General features: G+C 39.9%; 1 protein-coding gene across 1 annotated transcript in view; it reads right to left on the reverse strand.

The window, feature by feature from the left end:
• LOC117472990 (phosphatidylinositol 3-kinase regulatory subunit alpha-like) overlaps positions 1-19,370 on the reverse strand; it is a 36,480-nt gene extending 17,110 nt beyond the window's left edge. The window contains exons 1-8 of the mRNA XM_034118458.1: positions 19,173-19,370; positions 16,656-17,127; positions 15,993-16,122; positions 11,680-11,772; positions 10,762-10,833; positions 8,532-8,648; positions 8,244-8,442; positions 4,545-4,627 (exon numbers count right to left, since the gene is read on the reverse strand). Of these exons, the coding sequence (XP_033974349.1) occupies positions 4,545-4,627; positions 8,244-8,442; positions 8,532-8,648; positions 10,762-10,833; positions 11,680-11,772; positions 15,993-16,122; positions 16,656-16,847 (886 nt within the window). The 5' untranslated portion in view covers positions 16,848-17,127; positions 19,173-19,370. The remainder of the gene's footprint in view (positions 1-4,544; positions 4,628-8,243; positions 8,443-8,531; positions 8,649-10,761; positions 10,834-11,679; positions 11,773-15,992; positions 16,123-16,655; positions 17,128-19,172) is intronic.
• Positions 19,371-20,054: the final 684 nt, after the last annotated feature.

A 20,054-nucleotide genomic window follows, 5' to 3' on the forward strand; every position in this document is an offset into this window, starting at 1 on the left:
CTTTGATGGGCTGTCTTCTGAGTGGTTAAACATTACTAATGGTGTTCCTCAAGGTTCTGTTTTAGGTCCACTTTTATTCTCCATCTATATCAACAGTTTAGGTCAAAATGTGGATGGAGCAACTTTACATTTTTATGCGGACGATACCGTGATGTATTGTGTAGGTCCCTCCAGTAAGGAGGCGGTTGTTAAATTACAGGCTGTTTTTAACATTATTCAGACACAGCTCGCTGAACTTAAGCTTCTTTTAAATGTTGATAAAACTAAGGTAATGCTATTTTCAAAAGCCAAAAAGACACCGGAGACAACTTTGGATATTGTTACTACGCAAGAAAAAGTAATTGAAGTGGTTACCTGTTATAAATACCTTGGTATCTGGCTTGATGATTGCCTCTCTTTTAAACATCAGGTCAATAATCTGCTTAAAAAGCTAAGGGTGAAGCTATAGGTTATTTTTCAGAAACAAGTCCTGTTTCTCTTTTGAGGCCAGGAAAAGGCTAGTCACTGTGACCTTTTGACCTGTGCTGGACTATGGGGATCTGGTCTATATGAATGCACCTGCCCATTGCCTGATCAAGTTAGATGCCACCTATCACAGTGCACTGATTTGTTACTAACTGTAAAGCACTTACTCATCACTGTACCCTGTATGCCAAGGCAGGTCTGCCATCACTTACTGTACGGAGGCTCAGTCATTGGTACATGTTCATATAGAAAGCCATGTTGGGTAAACTCCCATCTTATATCTGCTCTTTGATCTCACAGAGAGTGGCAAGTAGCTATTGCCTGAGATCCCAGGATGTGTTTTTATTACATGTGCCAAGTGCTAGGACTGTTTTAGGTACAAAAGCTTTTATGTGTGCTGCTCCTCTAGCTTGGAACACTATGCAACATTTTTTGAAACTGAGCATTTTGGTTCCCCTGCATCATTTTAAAGCTCGGATAGATGAAATGTTATTTGATACCTGTCATTGTGAATAGGTTGTAATTTGTACCCCTGTAATTATGTTGTATGATGTCCTTTTTGTTTTCTGTTGTTTTTATGTGTAGCCAACGTGCTGCAGGTCTCCCTTGAAAAAGAGATCGTTGACCTGGTTAAATAAAGGCTACAAACAAACAAACAATTGTTCATGTAAATGGTCTGCAAAGGCTAAAATCTCAAAGTTCCCTCCCGAGGGACTTTCTCTCCCACACATGTGTAAAGAACACTTGATCACAATCCATCCAATAGAGAGATAGAGTATTTCAGCTAGAAACACACAAATGTAAACCTCACTGTGGTGCCAGAAACTAAGTCAGAGAATCCCCAAGGTCAGAGTAATTCATGCTCCGAGGAACTGAGCAAGATTTAGTGCGATATTTGCTAAAAGTGTTAGACAGACCAACCCTTTCAGGGCTTATATTGTTAAAAAAATAACCAACAAACGTACCCTTTACATCAGGGGTGTCAAACTCAAGGCCCGGGGGCCAAATCCGGCCCGTGACTTCATTTAATGCGGCCCCACAAGAGCTTGCAAAGAATATAATATGTTTACTATACGGTTACATGCAGATTTACAGAAGCACGTTGCCCATAAACTACATGTCCCACAATGCATCTCAAATTTGACATTTTTCTAAGAATTTGATTTTTTCTTCAAAATATTAATTTTTTTCTCTGCATCTGACTTTTTTTCCAAAATGTTACTTTTTTTTGACTTTTTTCCCAGAATGTTGCTTTTCTTTTTAAATCATTTTGTGACATTCTCACAATGTTTCATCATTTGCCCTAGACTTCTGCTTTCAGACGTAGTTAATTATTAAGTTATTACCCTATCTGATATTAATCCAATGCAGAGGCAATAATGTAATATAATACATTATTTTAAATATATTAAACATTTATATATGTATTTTTATATAGTCTTAAAGTTACAACCGGCCCTTTGAGAGCAACCATAATGCCAATGTGGCCCGAGATGAAAATGAGTTTGACACCACTGCTTTACATGCTCCAGACTGCCAAAGGCAAAAAGATGGAGTTTTATGACATGGTGAAACAGCGTATTCTCACATCATAGAAACCAAGCGGACATCATGTAAGCTCCGTTCACATCGGTATCTGGGTACCATGTATACTAAGGCCCCGGCCACACGAGGACGATAATGGTCGTATCTGCTACAGTTCACTATCAGATAGACGGTTCGGCCACACGAGGCCGACATGGAAACGCAGAAAACAATAACAGGTCCCAAGGTGGGTAGATCTGCAAACGGAACGCTCTGGGGGGGCAAAAAAAACGATTCATTCATATAATATCCTCTCATCCTGTCAGCACTCAGCAGAGACGATCTTTGATCTTTGCTTCACCACTACGGAGGCCGAGAGTCTCAGTTATCAACAAACATGGAAGTCGAGGAGAAAGAGAAACACAGCGCACCGAAAAATACCTACAAATCAAACGTTTGGCAACACTTCGGATTTTACAAGAAAGACGGACAACTTGAAAAATCACTCGCAAATTGTAAACGATGCCGTGCCGCTTTAAAGTACACAAGTAGTACGAGGAACTTAGCGACGCACATAAAGAGGCGACATGGGGTCTGCGGCTGAAAAGAGAAACCTGAAAGTTAGACATATGAGTGAAATCACTCAGTGAGGTGTTATAGAGAGTGGTGTTTAGTTTACAGCAGACTGTGACTGCCAATAATAGTTTAAATGTCTTCCTTACAATTGTAAGCAGTTATACCTGTTTGTGAAAGGTTATTTGTTTTCTTTATTGTTCAAATAGAAACCACTGCTTTCTGCTCACTGGTGAGTTAGCCTATGGATGAGTGTTAAGCACATCAGGCTGGCAGCTGTATGGGCATTGCACTTTGGTAGTTGTTATTTGCACATTGTTAATCCTGGGCAATGCATCCTTAAATTGTTTAACTGTGAGGTGTTATAACATTGAACTGTACTCTGGAGACAGAGAACACTACTACACTTGTGAAAAGGCCTGTTTGTTTTTTTAAGGTAAAAAAGAAACAGCATAATGGGATGTGCAGTACTAGTAGAGAGAACCAAATATGTAAAGCACTTTTTTGTTAATGTATGATTTGCTGCATATAAGGAATACAACAAAAATCCTCTGTCGTACCATATTGAATTGTATCATTATTTTGCATTGTGTTGAATCGCATCGTATCGCCCCGAATCGCATAATGTTGAATCAAATCGTATCGAACTGTATCGCAACAGGGCTGAATCGTATCGTATCGCCTAGTGTTTCAAAGGTATCGTTAATGTATCGTATCGTTGGCAGCGTATCGAGATGCGCATGGTATCGGCCTCAGTGATGGAGATGCACATCCCTAGTGTGGACGGAAGACTTTTTTGATAACGATTGCGGTCCGTTTGCGTTATCGTCCTCGTGTGGCTCCAGCCTAAGACTACAGCACGAATACCACAATTTTAATCCTCACCTTTCAAAGTACTCAATTAAGCATGAACTTATTAATACTACAACACCACTAAATAAATACACTGTAATATACAAGTTATATATTGAAGTACAATGTGAACATATTTACTCGTAACAGTATCATAACTTGTTATGTTTGTAAAAATATTTGTTTTATTCTATTCCATTCCATTTTATATTAAATTGGACATTTTACTTACTCGTGTTTGAAAAGTATGCTAATGTTTTATTAGGATATTTTACTTAAAACAAAATATATGTATTTTATTTCATCTTTTTATTGCACATTCTTATTTTAACTTCTTGTGTTCATATGAAAATGTGTATCCTTTTTTATTTGTCTTATTTATTTCATTCTCAAATGGAGTAACTATCATAAAATGTATTTTCCATCGGGATGAATAAAGTGTTATGCTTCTGATTAGCCACACAACAAAACGGGCAAAGCTTTAATCTAAAATCGGGATAAATCAACGATATTATACATCTGAGATGTTAAGCTTTCAGCACATGACTCTTTTGGAAACTGAGCAATAAACACACTCATTTCAAACTCTAATCATGCTGTTTCGACAAATACTGTTGGGAAATCACCGTTATTACATCTATGGATTATTTTATAACTTTCTAAAGGGGTTTTCTGTCCCTCTGTGACCTTATCCGAGTAGAAAATGTGACAAACATCTGACATTTGACCCTTCAGATTGAGCAAGAGCTGCGACATGTGACGGTGACACAGATCGAGTGTGACGCTGCTTCACGGTGTTAGAGGAAGTGAAAGAAGTCAATCGAAAACTTGGATGGAAGATTTCTCTTTAGTACAAATATCTCAAAATGTTTCTCAACGTCATGTGATGCTGGGTAATTCAGGGTAATGCAGCACAGCAACATTTTAGGCAAAAATGTAAAATGTGCGTGGATGTAAACAACATATTAACAATTTAAGCTAGTTATTCTCATAGCTTCCTTCATTTTGCCACAAGTAGTTCATTTTAAAATATTTTTTGTGTTGCCCATCATCTTTTGCTATTATTTCCATGTGCCAGATACATATTTCCTCAACATTAAGCCGGTACCATATGTTATGAGGACACATACCTGGCGCAGCCTGGATCATGTTGAGCTCGCTGGTTATCAGAACCTCCAGGACCTGAACCAGAGGATCCAAACTGGAGTCAGACCTGAACAGAAACAGGAAAATCATATTTAACATCGTCCCTCACAACAAGCATAAGGGTTTAGATTCATGGTCTTAATCTGTTAAGCCCCAAGCCTGTTTTTCAGGTCTCAGGCTCAAAAAGGACATGCCCAGAACAAATGACTATATCTTAACTTCTAAAAGGGGAAAATGAATCATCTTTTTTCTCAAAGCAATGAAAAACCATTGGTGATTGACACCTCTTTTGAACCTTTAGAGCCAATAGAATCGAGAGGGAAGTTCCTAAATCCACCTAGACCAGGGGTACTCAAATACAAATGTTAAAGGTCCAAAAAAATGTTTTCAATAAGACAAAGGTCCGTTTATTACGGTCATTCAAACTTTTAAACAATTGCAACAAGATTCTTAACACGAGGTTGCAAAAACAAAAATAATCTGTATGCAGCAGTTTTCATTGTTATTGTGTCTGTGCTTGATCCCTCAGAGTCGCAGTGTAAGAGCTGCACAGTTATGAATAAAGGCAGCTGCACCCTCTTTCATTCAGCATTCCCATTATTGCTTTATAAATGTCTTGCCCCCTTGTGTGTCCACTGAGGGTCTTCAGGCCCAACACATCTTCAACAAACTCCCCCTTTGCCTCATCATAAAAACTCACAAACACCAGCAACTGAGCATTGAGTGGTGTCAGTGGACTCATCCACAGCTAAGGAAATGCACTGTGCATTTTTTATTCCATCACAAAGCTGATTAATCAATTCACCAGCCAGTATTTATGTTCTTCTGGTTGCTGTGGAATCTGAGAGGGGGATTTGCTTGATTTGACCTGTTATTTCCTCTTTTTGTTTGCCTTCAAACATGGTCTTCATCACTTCAGTCATGCATTCTTTTATACTTCAGTTATTATCCAGTGGAAAGTCCTTACCTACTGGCCTAGTTAAATCAAAGTGGTTACTTTTTTTTGGCTGGGCAGTGTAGTTTTACACACCGTCTTATTTGACTTTCTCAGGACTTAAAACTGTTTTTTGGGGGCAGACCCCCACAAAGAAAAAAATATATTTACACACGTAAGGTCATCATCTTAACAGTTGTGTATGCTCATCCGTGAGCAGAGCATCAAGTTGACATGTCTATTACAGCTGAATGCTGCGATTACCATCTTGTTCAGCAAAACGCCTCACAAACTTATTAAGATCAACAGCTTTAGTGCGTTTTGATTCAATGCTGAGTACAGCCAAACTTGACAGTCTCTTCTCTGTCATTGTGGACCGCAAATACCTCATTCCTTCAGTACTTGGGTCCGAATGCTTCTCGTTTTGCGCCGTCCCGTTCAAATGAAATCGCCGCCAATCATATTTCCACGCTCGCGCCAGGGCCGGGGGAGGGGTTACAAGACTCGCGTCATGTACTGCATTCACTTGCACTCGGACATTAGGGATTTTCTCTCATAAATGTCCGATGAGCCACAACTTTTCTTTCAAAACAAAGCTGCCAACTGGGGTGGCAGCTGGGGTGAAACTAGGCTACTAGCTACAGTACAGATGCAACTAGATGAGCTGTTAACTCTCGCTCTGACTTTTTTTTAAAATTTTAAACACACATGCATTTTTCCCACCCGTATTCCGCGAAGACCCGCCCTACTGTGCCTCTGATTCGCAGACTGTTGGTGGGGGGGGGAAAACGCTGACGGGATGCTGAATGTGATTGGACCATAGCGTTGACAGACACACACAGACAGTGGAACAGTCTGAGATGCAGAGCGCTGTTTGCAGTGGACATAGCGGAGAATTTTGACTCGTTGCGTTGTGGCGATGTCTCGCAGATAACACAGATAATACAGATAATACAGATGAAAAGTATAATTTGCTCAGAGTCCAGAGACAGTTGTGGTTCGGTCCGGATCCGGACCGGAGTCCGGACTTTGAGGATGCCTGGGCTACACATTACCATTGAGGAGTGAGAGTGATGCGCACGCAGTTTGCCCAAACCGAAAGCTATGTTACACTCTGAAAACTGAAAACTAGGCTTATTGCCATAAATATGATGATGGATTATCAGTAATCATTTCAAAGGGACACAGAGACATTGGATTGACCTTCAGCAGCGTTTATATGCGTTTTAATGCCATTGAACACAACTTTTGATCAGAAGACATCAAAGGTAAGACGTTTTTGCCGTTTTGGCTACGTAAAGTGAAGTTGTGTGTTGTCTTTGCTTGCTTTCGCTGCCGCGAGCTTTGGTCGCAGTGATGATACTTATACCATTGGAATCTGTGGAATCTCAGCTTTCATATGATATCTAGTTTGTGCATATCCGATGAAGTATACAATATTTCTACCTTGAGTTATGTGCTGAGTGCGTTAGCACTCTTTCGCTTAGTGCTAATTAGGGATGCTCCGATCGATCGGCTGCCATAAAATGATGACGCAAAATACATGACACTTTTCTCTGTGCGCGGCAAAACAAGCTCGCCAAAACGGCTTCACCAGTCTGGCAGTATTTTAAGGTGTCCGAAAATGACAATAAAATAGCGGTATGCAACGTGTGTGTGAAGCAGAAATCCTGCAGCTCCACCCGCTGTGACGGACCGGTGAGCGGAGCAGAACACACATTAAGAGTTAGACCTAACACATAGTCATTTTATCTACCTCTGGAACAAGCTAAACTAGTTATACATATGTTTATTCTTCACTGTCGGGTCGCTCATTACTGGATCAGTGAGCTGCAGGAGATACTGACGGGCTGTCAGGAGAGAGAGAGGGGGAGAGAGGAAAAGAGAACGCTTCCGCTCATTTCTCCTGTGTTATTATCCAAAGTTAATGTAAACTTGAATAATGTACTTCATTTGAATGTAATAATTATGTTTGTTGTTGTTTGTGGAAGTGCCAGTGAATGAGCCCCATTAACTGAGTTGTAAACATCACTTTAAATGGAAGATCCCCATAGGCCCCGCCCACTCGATTGGATCGGCGATCGGTATCGGCCGATACTGATTCCGGCGATCGGCCCCAAAATTGGCGATCGGAGCATCCCTACTGCTAATTCAGAGGCTCGGCGTTAGACTTGTGTTTTGTTTCGGTAAAAATTGTTCATATCGTCAGGTAGCCGAGTTGTTTCCCGTTAAGTGGGTAGGACACATTCATAGTTTGGTAAATGTTGAGGCCTGAGACACAGTTTCTTGAGAGATGTTGCCGAACAGGTTAAAAAAGGTACAATGTGTAAGATATGGCCAGAAATTGTGTTTCAACTTAAAAACTACCATTATCAACAGAATGTTACAATTTTTTTGTGAAATTAGCATGCTAACTCCCTAGCAATAGCCTGTACAGAACCACTTGACTTCATGTCACCACCGCAGCTACTGTTGGGCGTGATGACATTTAGTCGTCCCATTGAGTCCCTTGCTAGGAACCGATGTAAAAGCTTTGGACATTCTTGAGTGTGGTATTTCCTGGCGCATTTTACATCGTATGACAAAACATAGAAAGTCCCAGGCATGTCAGGCATCTTCAGGAACCTGGAAGTTCTAAACTGCTAACTCTTTTCCAGCTTTAGGACTTATTCCTCCCCCACTCTATAGCAATACTTGTTATTAAGGGTCCTCAGAAGTTTGGAAAAAAAAACCTGTGCAAGTTACTGACCCTGCAGCCTGTCTGAACAGCGGGGGGCTGAAGCTCTCGGCCAGGCTGCGGGGGCTCAGCTGGTTCCTGGAGCTGTGCAGACAGAGGCGGGCCAGGTGCCGCACCACGCTGAGCAGCGTCAGGCCGTACTGGGCGGGGCAGGCGGGCGAGCTGGACACCCCCCGCAGGACCTGGGCGCACTCCTCAAGGTCCCGCACCTCTGCAGACCAACACAATGAACTGTTAACACACACCCACTTCAGGACTGTTGCAGTGAGTCGGGACAGGGACAGGGGGCTTTACTCTCACCTTGCACTGCTTGGATCATTTCTGCCTGCAGCGAGGAGGGGAGGATGGGCCCGGGCAGATCCTGCAGGAACCGGAACACCCCGTCACACAGGGAGGACACCTCCAGCTGCTCCAGGTCTGAAAACAAACACACCTCGGGTTAAAAAGGTACAGGGATCCAGTGGTGTAAAGTAACCAAGTACATGAATCAAGTACTGTACTGAGTTCAAATGTTGAGGTACTTTTACCTTACTTGAGTATTTAAAGTTTATGCTACTCTGTACTTCTACTCCACTACAATTCACAGATAAACGTGTACTTTTACTCCACTACATTTATGTAATACCTTTAGTTACTTTACAGATGTGGATGAATGATGTGAAATATAACCAAGTGTTAAATCAGACTTTAGTTCCACCTGGAGTAAATTCACAAGCTACCCTGCAGTATACAAAGTCATTCAAACTAGCTGCACCTTTACCAGCTTTGAGAACACTTTCATGATCAATCATTATAAAACATATCATATATATTATTCTGAAATGGACCAATCTGCACAATGACTATTTTACTTCTTTAAGTATATTTAGATGCCAATACTTTTGAACTTTTACTTGTAACAAGAGTATTCCTAAACTCTAGTACTTTGTACTTAAAGTGGACCTATCATGCTATATTGGAAAAATATATTGTAGGGCCATACCTATAAAAAACATGTCTGTGAAGTTTTTTGCGTAAAATACCAAACAGATCACCCATTGTAGCCCTGCCTCATACTGCTCAAACCCCTCTTTTGCAGCCCCGTTAGAGAAACGCGGATTTTGGGTCCTTAGCTTGAAAAAAAAAAAAAGAGGAGGCGGAGCTAATGCCTGATCAGAATTCTACCGGAGATAAAGTTAAATTCTGCTGCGATAAAACGCCCTCCTGTTCTAAACCACATCAAGGATTATTTCTGAAACAGTATGGCGCTCAAATGCTTTTTCTCTTGCAGGTTTATCACAATGCGAGTTCCTTTTTTTATTTCCTGCTTTTTAAAACACATGTGCTCTACAGTACAGGTTAGCTCTGAGTGTTAGCGAGGCTTGCTAATGTAAACAAAGACGTCCAAAACACGTCAGGCATTGTTTCTGATAGCAACTTTCTGTGGGTCCGCCGCCTATTTGACGTCAGATCAGCAGCAAATCTGTATCTGCTCGTTGTACCCCTGTTTTTAAAAGATTTGGGTACGGAGGAAAAGAGAGAGGGTTTTATTTTCTGACGCTGCGTGAGTTCCCCGACGCACCGGGGACACATATTTATGTATAAAAGACATTAAAAAGTGCATTTTGCATGATAGGTCCCCTTTCAGTAGTTTCACAGTTCATATGTTTCAAAACCGGACTAAACAAAGCACAATAATAACTATTATTATTGTATACATTTTGTCATTTGGATTGTCTATGCTGTGATGTTGTGTCCCCTTGTTTTAGTTTTCTTAGGTTTTAGTCAGTAAATTACCAAAAATGTTTCTTCTAAATCTCAGATAAAAATATTGGCATTTGGAGATTTTATTTGCAGAAAATAATACCTGTCAAAATAACAAAAAAACATTCAGTGGTAAGTAAAGTTCATATTCATTTTAAAACACCACAGCCGCTTTAATTCTCACACAAGCAGTGGCAAAAAGTCACTGAGCAGTAATGTGTCCGACTGGTGGAGAGGATGCCAACGTGCATGAAAGCTGTGACCAAATACTGATGTGTGAACTCGGAAGGTAAAACACTTTAGTATTGTGGTGTTAAAAAAAGATACATTCATTTATTCTCGGTGTATTCTTTGAGATCTGAATCACCCGCATTCTTCTTTTTTTTTCATTTTCTAAAAATAAATTCTCTTTTCTCTTAATTACAGTTACTACTTACTTAATAAATGTTGTCACTATTTAACAAAATAAAACAAAAAATTGTGTTTTAAGTAATACTTTCTACATACCTAAAACCAGATACACTGATCATTTTGCCGTGATCTCTTTAGTTTCCTAAGCTGTAAATATATATACAATAAAATCACTTCAGAGAGATAAAGAATAACCCAGACTGAGGTGTTGTCGTGTGGTTAGGGAGTATTTACTGAGATCAAAGCTTCCACCATGTTTGATCTTTGTTGTGTGCCAATGCCCTCACTCTCTCGTTAACTAGTTCCTGTCTGCATTTTTACTCAAATAAAATGTTTATAGTCATAGAAATGTCAGTAAAAGAAGAAGACTCCTCACCAGCGTCGGCCAGCAGCCGGGTGTCCAGACCCGCTCCAGTCAGACTGCGATACACACCGAGACTCTCCGCACCTGCAGCAACACACAGCAGATGTCAACAACACAAAGTAAACCATGCCAAGTGAGGAATGAAAAAGGTTGGTGTGACAGAAAAAAAAAAGCAGTGTGTTTAGCCACGTTATACGCACAGAGTGGTAAATAGATTTTATATTTACTGATACTGCTTATTGGCCTGATGTTTTTCGACACTAATAGATATTACTCTCCATAATTTGGTGCAAAAGTTAAAGACATGACATGGAAAGGTGTGAACATATTTAACACCAGTTATTTTATTGTTACTTTTCTTGCAGAATAAGTGCAAGTACAGTTATTGAGTTTCCGAGAAGCAAACTTTAGGCGCGTTCACACCGGAGTACTTTTCCCCGTACTTTTCCCGTTTAGTTCCGTTAGTACCCCTTATGTTGCGTTCACACCAAAAAGAGTACTGAGTGACTTTTACCCCCATTTTTAGTGCCTGCTAGAGAGGTGGTACCAAAAAAGTATCATGGCAACAGAGGCAGCGAGTAGCAGATCAGCATTTTTAAATATTGAGCTCTCATAGGCTTCAGATCATTGCAGGTCAACTTTTGCACTTTCTCCAGAATTTAAATCTGCTACATATATCCTGCGTGTCTGTGATGAATCGACAAGTTCTCACACAGTGATCATTTATTTCCTCTGAAAAGGGCTTTTGTTGGCGATCTACCAAGCCTTCTGCCAATAAATTAATCAAGGGTATAATCGATAAGTGTAAACTCACTAAGAGATACCACAGTTTTGAGCCCAAACAAGACATTTTCAAAACCACAGTCTTCGGGTATTAACATGTTTCTGAGTATGTATGCATGTATATACATCTGTATGTGCGTTTGGTACCTTTGGTCTCTATGGCTTCCATCAGTCTGCTCAGGAGGGGGGGGGATGTGTCCGGGGGGCCAAACTGCTCAGCGAGGTCCGGCAACACTAAGCCTAAAAACAAATACAATAAACACAAACTGTTCAATAGGCTGCATGATATCAAACACATTTGCAGTGCAGTTTGTGTGCAAGTTGACACTGCACAGACGATATATATGATTCAGTCCCTACTGTTCAACACAGTTTAGGTTGATGAAAGGTGAACACTTCTGCCTGTTTAAGTCAAGTAATTCAATTGGGCTTCCCTTTTAATTTATGTATTCAGACTATTTAAATGAATATGGAAAATATAGTAGTAGAGGGTGCTGCGTTTTGATTGAAATGGTCATTAATATCTATTTCTGTATGTTAAATAGGACATGTTCTGCTCATGTTCAGGTTCATATTTGTATTTAGTGTCTCTACTGTGACTTGTGATTGCAGTGACATTTAAATGCAGGCACATGCACAGATAGACCCCAAAGGGGGGCTTGAGCACCTGCCCTTTTATTTAAATGTATTTGTACAGATTTTTTTGCGCACAATGATGAACAGTGCAATTAGCCTTCTATTGGAGAGCACAGCTAAAGCTTCACTGAGAACATAAAAACGTTACGTATAGAGCAGGGGTCGGCAACAGGCGGACCGCGGTCCGGATCCGGACCCAGACGCCGACCTATACGGACCCGGACCTATAATCAATACATTAATAGGGGATTTCAATTTTGACGGGGCGATTCTATTTTAACCGCCGCCGACAGGGGGCGAAAGAGACGAGTGAGCGATACAGGGAGAGAAACACAGGCGAAGAGACGAGAGAGCGGCAGAGAGAAGCGGAGAGGAAAGTGAGTGAAGAGAAGAGTTAGCGATACAGGGAGAGAAGCGGAGAGGAGAGTGAACAGGCGAGTTAGCGGCAGACAGGGAGAGACAAATAATTACACATGGCGCTCTCCAAGAAGAGGAGAGTGAGAACAGAGCTTTTAACCCTGAGTGGACTCATTCATGTTCATCCTGCCCACTGGGAGCACAGAACCAGTGTGTCTCATTTGTTCAGAGACCGTGGCGCTCATTAAAAGTGCCAAACCGCCACTATGAGACAAAACACAAAGTGTTTGACCAAACATTCCCTCTCAAGTCAGAACTGAGGTCACAAAAAATAAGCAGTCTCAGAGCCCAATATGATCAGTTGACCAGGATCCAAATTAAAACTAAATATCGTTCCAGGGCAGGCTAACCGAGGCTAACCAATGAGCACCTGCATGTGTGTATGAGAATGGCCCTGACACCATTTCAGCCCAGATCTAAACTCCTGGCAGGACAAGCTCGAGCTCAATTCTCGCACTGAATTAAAACAAAGTGAGTGATGGACTGCAATATAAGAGGGAAAGAAAGAGAAACTTTAAAACTGTTGAATTGTTATGATGTGTAAAGACTGATATGTTCTATAATCGGCTGAAACTGTTAAGTCATGATGTGAAACGGTTAACAAAGAAAAAGAGAAACTCAAGCTGCTGCTACACTTTATTTATCTAAAATTAAGCACTTTTAAGATGCACACATTTTCAAAAGCTATTTTATTTATTTTCTCCTATTTAATTTTTAAATGCAGCCAGAGAGGAACATTACACATATCCACAGTATTTTACTGTATATCTGTATAGTTCAATGTTAATTTACAATAAATATTGTTGTTTATGAATTGTACTTTCTTTCTATTGCTACTTCAATATATATATCACACTAATTCATAAAGCAACTTAGACATTTTGAAGTTCCGGACCTTTGCATGGGGAGATTTTCTCTAACTGGACCTTGTTGAATTTTAGTTGAATACCCCTGGTATAGAGGGTTAAATTACTTATTGTTTTATTTGACTGGTTAAGCTACTGGACAGTTTTATTCTGAAGCAAAATAAGTTGAGTTTTGTAAGGTATTTTATATCATGTGCATAGTTAATCATATAACAGAGACATAACATTGGGTCAAGTTACACTGTAGTGTGTATGCTTGCCATTTATATAAAAATGATCTTAAATAAATGAAAAACATAAACCTGTGTTTTTAGATACAATATCTGATTATATGTTTACCTATATGGAGTAAGAGAAATATGGAGGCCAGAGAGAAGGTGCATTTTTGTCAGCAGCACAGAGCTTTTGTCAGTAAAATGTAGGGATGAGTATCGTTAAGGTTTTAACGGTACTACTACTTTTATCGATACCGCTTATCGATCCGGTCTTTTAACGGTACTTTTATCGGTTCTTTTGGAGAAAAAAATAAGGTAAACTAACTAAACAAATTGTGAACAAAACTAACATTGCTTTTTATTTAAATTAAATACATAATATTTCACATCAAAAGAAACAACAATGTTTTAACAAATGGTATTAAATAATCTGATGACAGAATTGTAAACAGAATGGCTGAAACTTTAACAAAATAAATAACTCAGTTACCTCTAATCATTAACCCATGTTTGTATCATTGAGTTAACTCTGTGTGTTGCTGCTAGCATACATAACACCTGACGTGGAAACGTTACTCGTGGATGGGGCTACAGAGCTACTAGAAAGACAGTCGAAAACGGTGCATTTCTCCGTCTGAATGTGGTGCACTTTTGCTAAATGTTTCGACACATTGCTCGTGTTACCGCCCTTACATGCTAAACTCTTATGGCACTTTTGGTAACGAGCATTGTCCACCTCAAGACGGGTAACATTTAACCACACCTTGGAGCGCTTTCTCTCCGCCATCTCCTCCGTGTGTGTGTGTTGCTGCATGTAGCAGCCGCGTGTGTGTAAACTGCCCCGCCCCCTCACACACAGGAGAGATCTCTCGTCTGGATTGGAAAGATCTCAAATACTAAAAAGACGCATTTTGCACTCTTTTTTTTGCGTATTAGAAACGGAGTTGGCGACACTAAAACTGCAATGTAATGTTTGTGTAGCAATAATACATACGACATATTTTTTACATGTCTCCAGTACCGATAAAAAGACCGATAACGTCGGAGCTTAACGGTACCACGGTCTTTATTAATTCAGCCCAGGGCTCGGTACCCATCCCTAGTCAAATGGCTAGGTAAGATTTGGGCTATAATGTAATGAGAAGTTACTGAGAAGTTACTGAAATACCCTTCATTTATTTGCATTTATTTGTAAAATAATTGTCATGAGCAGTGTTTGAACCAACCTTAGTCATGGGTTTGTTTCAAAAACATACATTTCAATATTCCTTTAACACTTGTCATATCTTAGTCATTCCAGGCAAACATTTGGCGTGCCTTTTTATGCATTTGGGCCCATTCCCCTCTAACATCCTCTGCACGTGCCTGTTCAAATGTATATGTCTGGTTGAAAGTGAAAGAAGTATACAGACTGCTTTAAAAGAGAGTTGTTGAGCTGCCGTCAGATTAACAAGATTATGATGACGAGCATTAAATAGATTAGTAAAAAAAAAGTTCAAATGAAATTCACACCTGTCTCCACAAACTTCAAAACTCTTGACACAAGAAGCACTTACTGCTTAAAGTGCTATTCACATGAAAAGGTAAAAAGCAACAGGAAGCAGAGTGACAATCAGATCACTGATACCACAACACACACTGTTCTCTGGTAGGGCTGATGCATAGTTCAAATCTGTTCTGTCAGCAACCACAACGTGTGTGTGTGTGTGTGTGTGTGTGTGTGTGTGTGTGTGTGTGTGTGTGTGTGTGTGTGTGTGTGTGTGTGTGTGTGTGTGGTGTGTGTGTGTGTGTGTGTGTGTGTGCGTGTGTGTGTGTGTGTGTGTGTGTGTGTGTGTGATTCAGCTGCTGCAGAGGAAGCAGCTGAAGGAAACTGAGGTGTGTTAGTCACACTGAGCACATTATACGGTTGAAAACTGAGAGATCAGCTTGGAACATCAACATTATTTAAGAGGAACACTTCTACTGACTCTATATGTATTCATATCCTTAGGACCATAACATCCACCGTAATATAACTTTACAAGCCATTTAAACACAGGATAGTATAAAGAAATCGCATGCAAACAGAAGAGTTTGACAAGACTTGTCACTTGAGATCAGGTATAGATAATATCAGGAGTATAAATAAATGTTTTCTTTATTTAGAGCAGTGGTTATGCATGTTGCTGTGAATGAGCATAACTTGTGTTTTTGGGGCAGATCTTTGTGGGCCTTTTCTTTTGGCTAACATGCAAAGAACATTTTAGCATACACAGCATGTTTGCAGCTGCATTTTATGGATGATTTTTTTGCAGCCGGAGAGGAAGTTTGGGGTTTTGGTGCTCACCCTCTGACTCAGAGTCGGTCCTCACGGAAGCTGCCGATGCTGGCCTGGGGGGGCGGGGCTTTGGTGTGGGCGGGGACATCCTCTTTCTGCCAATAAACTCCACATACGTTCCCGGGAAGTCGCCTTTCTCCTGTGGGCCAGAGAGAAACACATTAAGAGTTATAAACAAATGGCAAAATCTGACAAAAACTTGTTAACATGTTAACACCACTATGATTTTTGAAGTGTAAAAGTAAATAACCAGAAGTAAAAAGTTAGGCTATAAACAAACCACATCACGGTCAAATTGCTGCACATCTCCACCTCTAAGCTCAAGGCGGCTAATGTTCGGCGGGATGACATTTTGTTGTTTATTTGGTCACTTATTAGCAGCTGCCGTTTTTATGACGTGTAGAAGCTTCAGACATTCACCAGTGCAGTATTCATTCACTGACATATTTGATGTCGTAGAACAAAACATGAAAGTCTCTTAAACTTGTGTTAACCACAGATCTTTTGTCTCTCATCTAACCACAAACACGTTCAAAAATACATTGACTCCTAGATGAGAGAACAAGAAGTGACAAAATGCTAACTCATTTCCGGGATTTAGGACTTGTTCCTGCACCACTCTATAGCTTAACCAGTCCTCACAGTGCCTAACTTGCCCGTGTGGGGTCATACCTGGGTGGTCTCGTTGAAGCCCGGCAGCCAGCCGATCTCTGAAGGTCGCTCTTCGGCTCCGTTGCTGCAGCCGAGTGCCAGCAGCGCTCCTTTACTGACCAGCAGCATGTCTCCCACATGCAGGTCGATGTCCTCCTCCCTCTCCTTCTTGTAGTCGTACAGCGCTCTGTACTGAAAGCCCTCGGAACTCATTGTGAAGGCTGTATGGCTTTTCAATAACTAACAAAAACAGCTCTAAGAAACAAGATATATAAAAATAGGCTTTTATCCTGAGTGGATTTAATGAGGAGAATGTAGACTGAGTAAATATGGCGTTTCCATCCGTCTGTGTGTCTCTCCTGTCTCCATGTCTGCTAAAGTCCTGTCATCCCTCCAGGCCGAGCCTCAGCCGCCCGATCAGAGCATCCTCGCCGTTCATGAACAGAAGTCTCAGAAGAGGCGGCGGCCACATCTGGGGAGGCGACGAATCGACCTGTGAGAGGGGAGAAGGGGAAAGTTTAACGGGAGGCAGCAGCAGATGGAGACAGGAGACACATAGGGCAAACAAAAGTACATCAATACAGAAGACTTGTTTCATGATAGATTCATCACTTCAGTCATTTATGGTCAGTTTCATTCCACAGGCCATAAGACTGTTAAACACCGGAACTAGGGAGGCTGTGGCTCAGTGGACAGTGTGCTGGACTTCGAATCAGGGGATAGCAAGTTCGAGTCCCACTGCAGTCAGCATGTCGTTGTGTCCCTGGGCAAGACACTTCACCCCAAATTGCTCCTGTGGGGATTGTCCACCGTACTGAATGTCTGTAAGTCGCTTTGGATAAAAGCATCTAACAAATGACATGTAATGTAATGTAATGTAACTAAGAACATCCATAACATTCACCTGTTTGCAACTTACAAATTATTTATCACTTGTATATAGACTCTTATGGCACTACTTCTATTCTATTTTATTGTATTTACTTGCACTATGTTGTCTGTTTTATTGTGTTGCACTGTTGGAGGAGCCTGGGACCTAAGATTTTCATCGACATAACTACACTGTAGCTATGTACGAATGACAATAAAAGCCTTGAATCGTGAGGCGCACAAGTCCAAATATTCTCTGGCTCCATCCTCTCCTGTATAAATATTTTCTGCTGTTTTCTATCACAGGAAATTGATCAAATCTTTGGGTTTTGGAATGATGGTCAGACGTGCACTCCGTTGCAGTGGCTGTCTTGGCGAGTTTTCCTTGTTTTCATCAAGAAAAGGATTTTAGCATGACGTGTGTCAGTAAACTTGCAAACATTGCACATCACTGCATTAATGTAATATTAATACTCAAATGTGCTTGCAGCCCTGGAAAAAACTAGTGTAAACTAAAGTTTCCAATGCAATGGTCAGCCCTCTCAACATTTAAAAAAGAGACTTCTTATATTACTCATATAAAAATGATCTATGAAGATTAAAATAGTTTTTTTTATTACATTATATAATTTTCTACGTTTAATTGTTTTCCTTTGTAATTTTATATATTTTAGTAAGTAGCATTGTTGGAGGCAACCTGAAAACAAGATGTCCTTGCCTGTAGTTTGTCATGACAATGACAATGTAAGACTGCACTGTAATTGATATTAAAAATCAATAACATATTTATAAACGTCATCATAATGTAATTAATATACAATATTAAACTAGAGCTGAAAAGATGTTCGATTATTAATATTGTAGTTGATAAACAGGAAACAAATACAAAATTAAGAGAAATACTAATTCATGTTTAAATACAAAATAAAATCTGTGGTTTCTTTCTGCCTTCTGCTAAAAAATAAAACGAACTTGCTTAGAAAACAGAAAGATTGATTATATTATGTCTGATAGTGTGTTAGGTTAAATATTTTAACTTTTTATTGATCAGTAATGAAGCGCCGAAAAGATTTTTTTTTTGTAATGTCTAACATTGAACAATATATTTTCAATATATTTTCCCCCACAGCTCACTCAAAAACCAAACAAAAACAAAGCGAGTGTTAAAGGGCCTTCGTTAGGTAAACAGTCCATATCAGTTCCTGTCGGGAGATTATCAGAGCAGAGCAGAGCTACATGTAATGTCATTATTAAAATGTAAGTATACACTTATTTCAGACACATTACTTATCCCGAAGAGATATTTGTTTTTAAAGTGTCAAACATAGATCACTAGACATATTAAGCCTTTTATGAATGTATGCTTATAATCGCATACAACATGCTGAATTGTAAAGGGGCTTTCGTTACGTAAACAGTAGAGTACAAATAACTGATCAGACCGGACATTGAAGGTACTTTCCGAATATCGATGTTAAAAAAACAAAGCCAAAGTAAGTATTGTATTCCTGTCTATCCTCCAATATTGAGTTTGTTGTGCTAATTGTTAACAAAAAGTGTAATAAAAGCATCAGACATTATGAACTGAAGCGGAAACGGGAAACTACAATGCATGCCAGTGTTAGCTTAGCCTGCTAGCTTCGGTGTCAGTCGCTCCAAACGTCTCACCTTTTTTCACCAATTAAAACCTCCAGAAGAGCGAGCAGCAGTCGCCATAACGGAGGATTGACCACAAAACGACGAACAGGTATTATCAAAACTCGAAATATTCCAATATATCTATCGATTATTTCCAATAAGGAGACGCTCGTGGTTCAGCCGTCTCGTATTAAGCCTTTGGGTCGTTTTGCCAAGAGTATATTCACTTCCGGTATAGTGTCAGAATAAAACACGATTTACGGAAATTAAATACCCAAAAGTTCTAATATAGATTTACTTAAAAGGGAAATCTTTTAAAACACCTCTACAATTCGGAACTTTGAATTGTATTATTTTTGTTGATGATATATGTGGTTCTATTTGATCATCTCTTTTTTAGTATTTTATTTATTTGTCAATAAATAACATTATGCAGCTCATGTAAACTGTTATTCCTTACATGTATTTAAATGACACATTTTACTTCTTAAAATTCGTCATAAACATGAACTGTGTCAGAGTACAGGGAGCAGAATTGACAAGTTCCGGATGTCTTTCAAAATAAGATACCACTGGCGAACATGTGATGCAAAATGAATGCGTTAGACAGCAACCTCGAGAAAATAATGTATTTTAAGGGGTATAGTTTAGACATATGAACTTTATATCGGATTTTTCTCACACAATTCTTGTTAGATCGCTTTAAAATACCAAAAACGTGAATTAAACAGATTACAACCGATTATAGCTGGGCTGGGAGGCAGGGCACTGATGTCACATCCGGTGACCTAGATTTGTAATGCAGTGTGCTGTACTGTCAAACAGGGGGAACCATAGCAACAAACGAGCGAGTGGGTGAAGGGGGTGTAATGTATTCATGCTGTCCTCATTTATTCAGGTCTTATACAAGCA

This window comes from Trematomus bernacchii, unplaced genomic scaffold (genome assembly GCF_902827165.1).
Source record: "Trematomus bernacchii unplaced genomic scaffold, fTreBer1.1, whole genome shotgun sequence".
Lineage (NCBI taxonomy): Eukaryota > Metazoa > Chordata > Actinopteri > Perciformes > Nototheniidae > Trematomus > Trematomus bernacchii.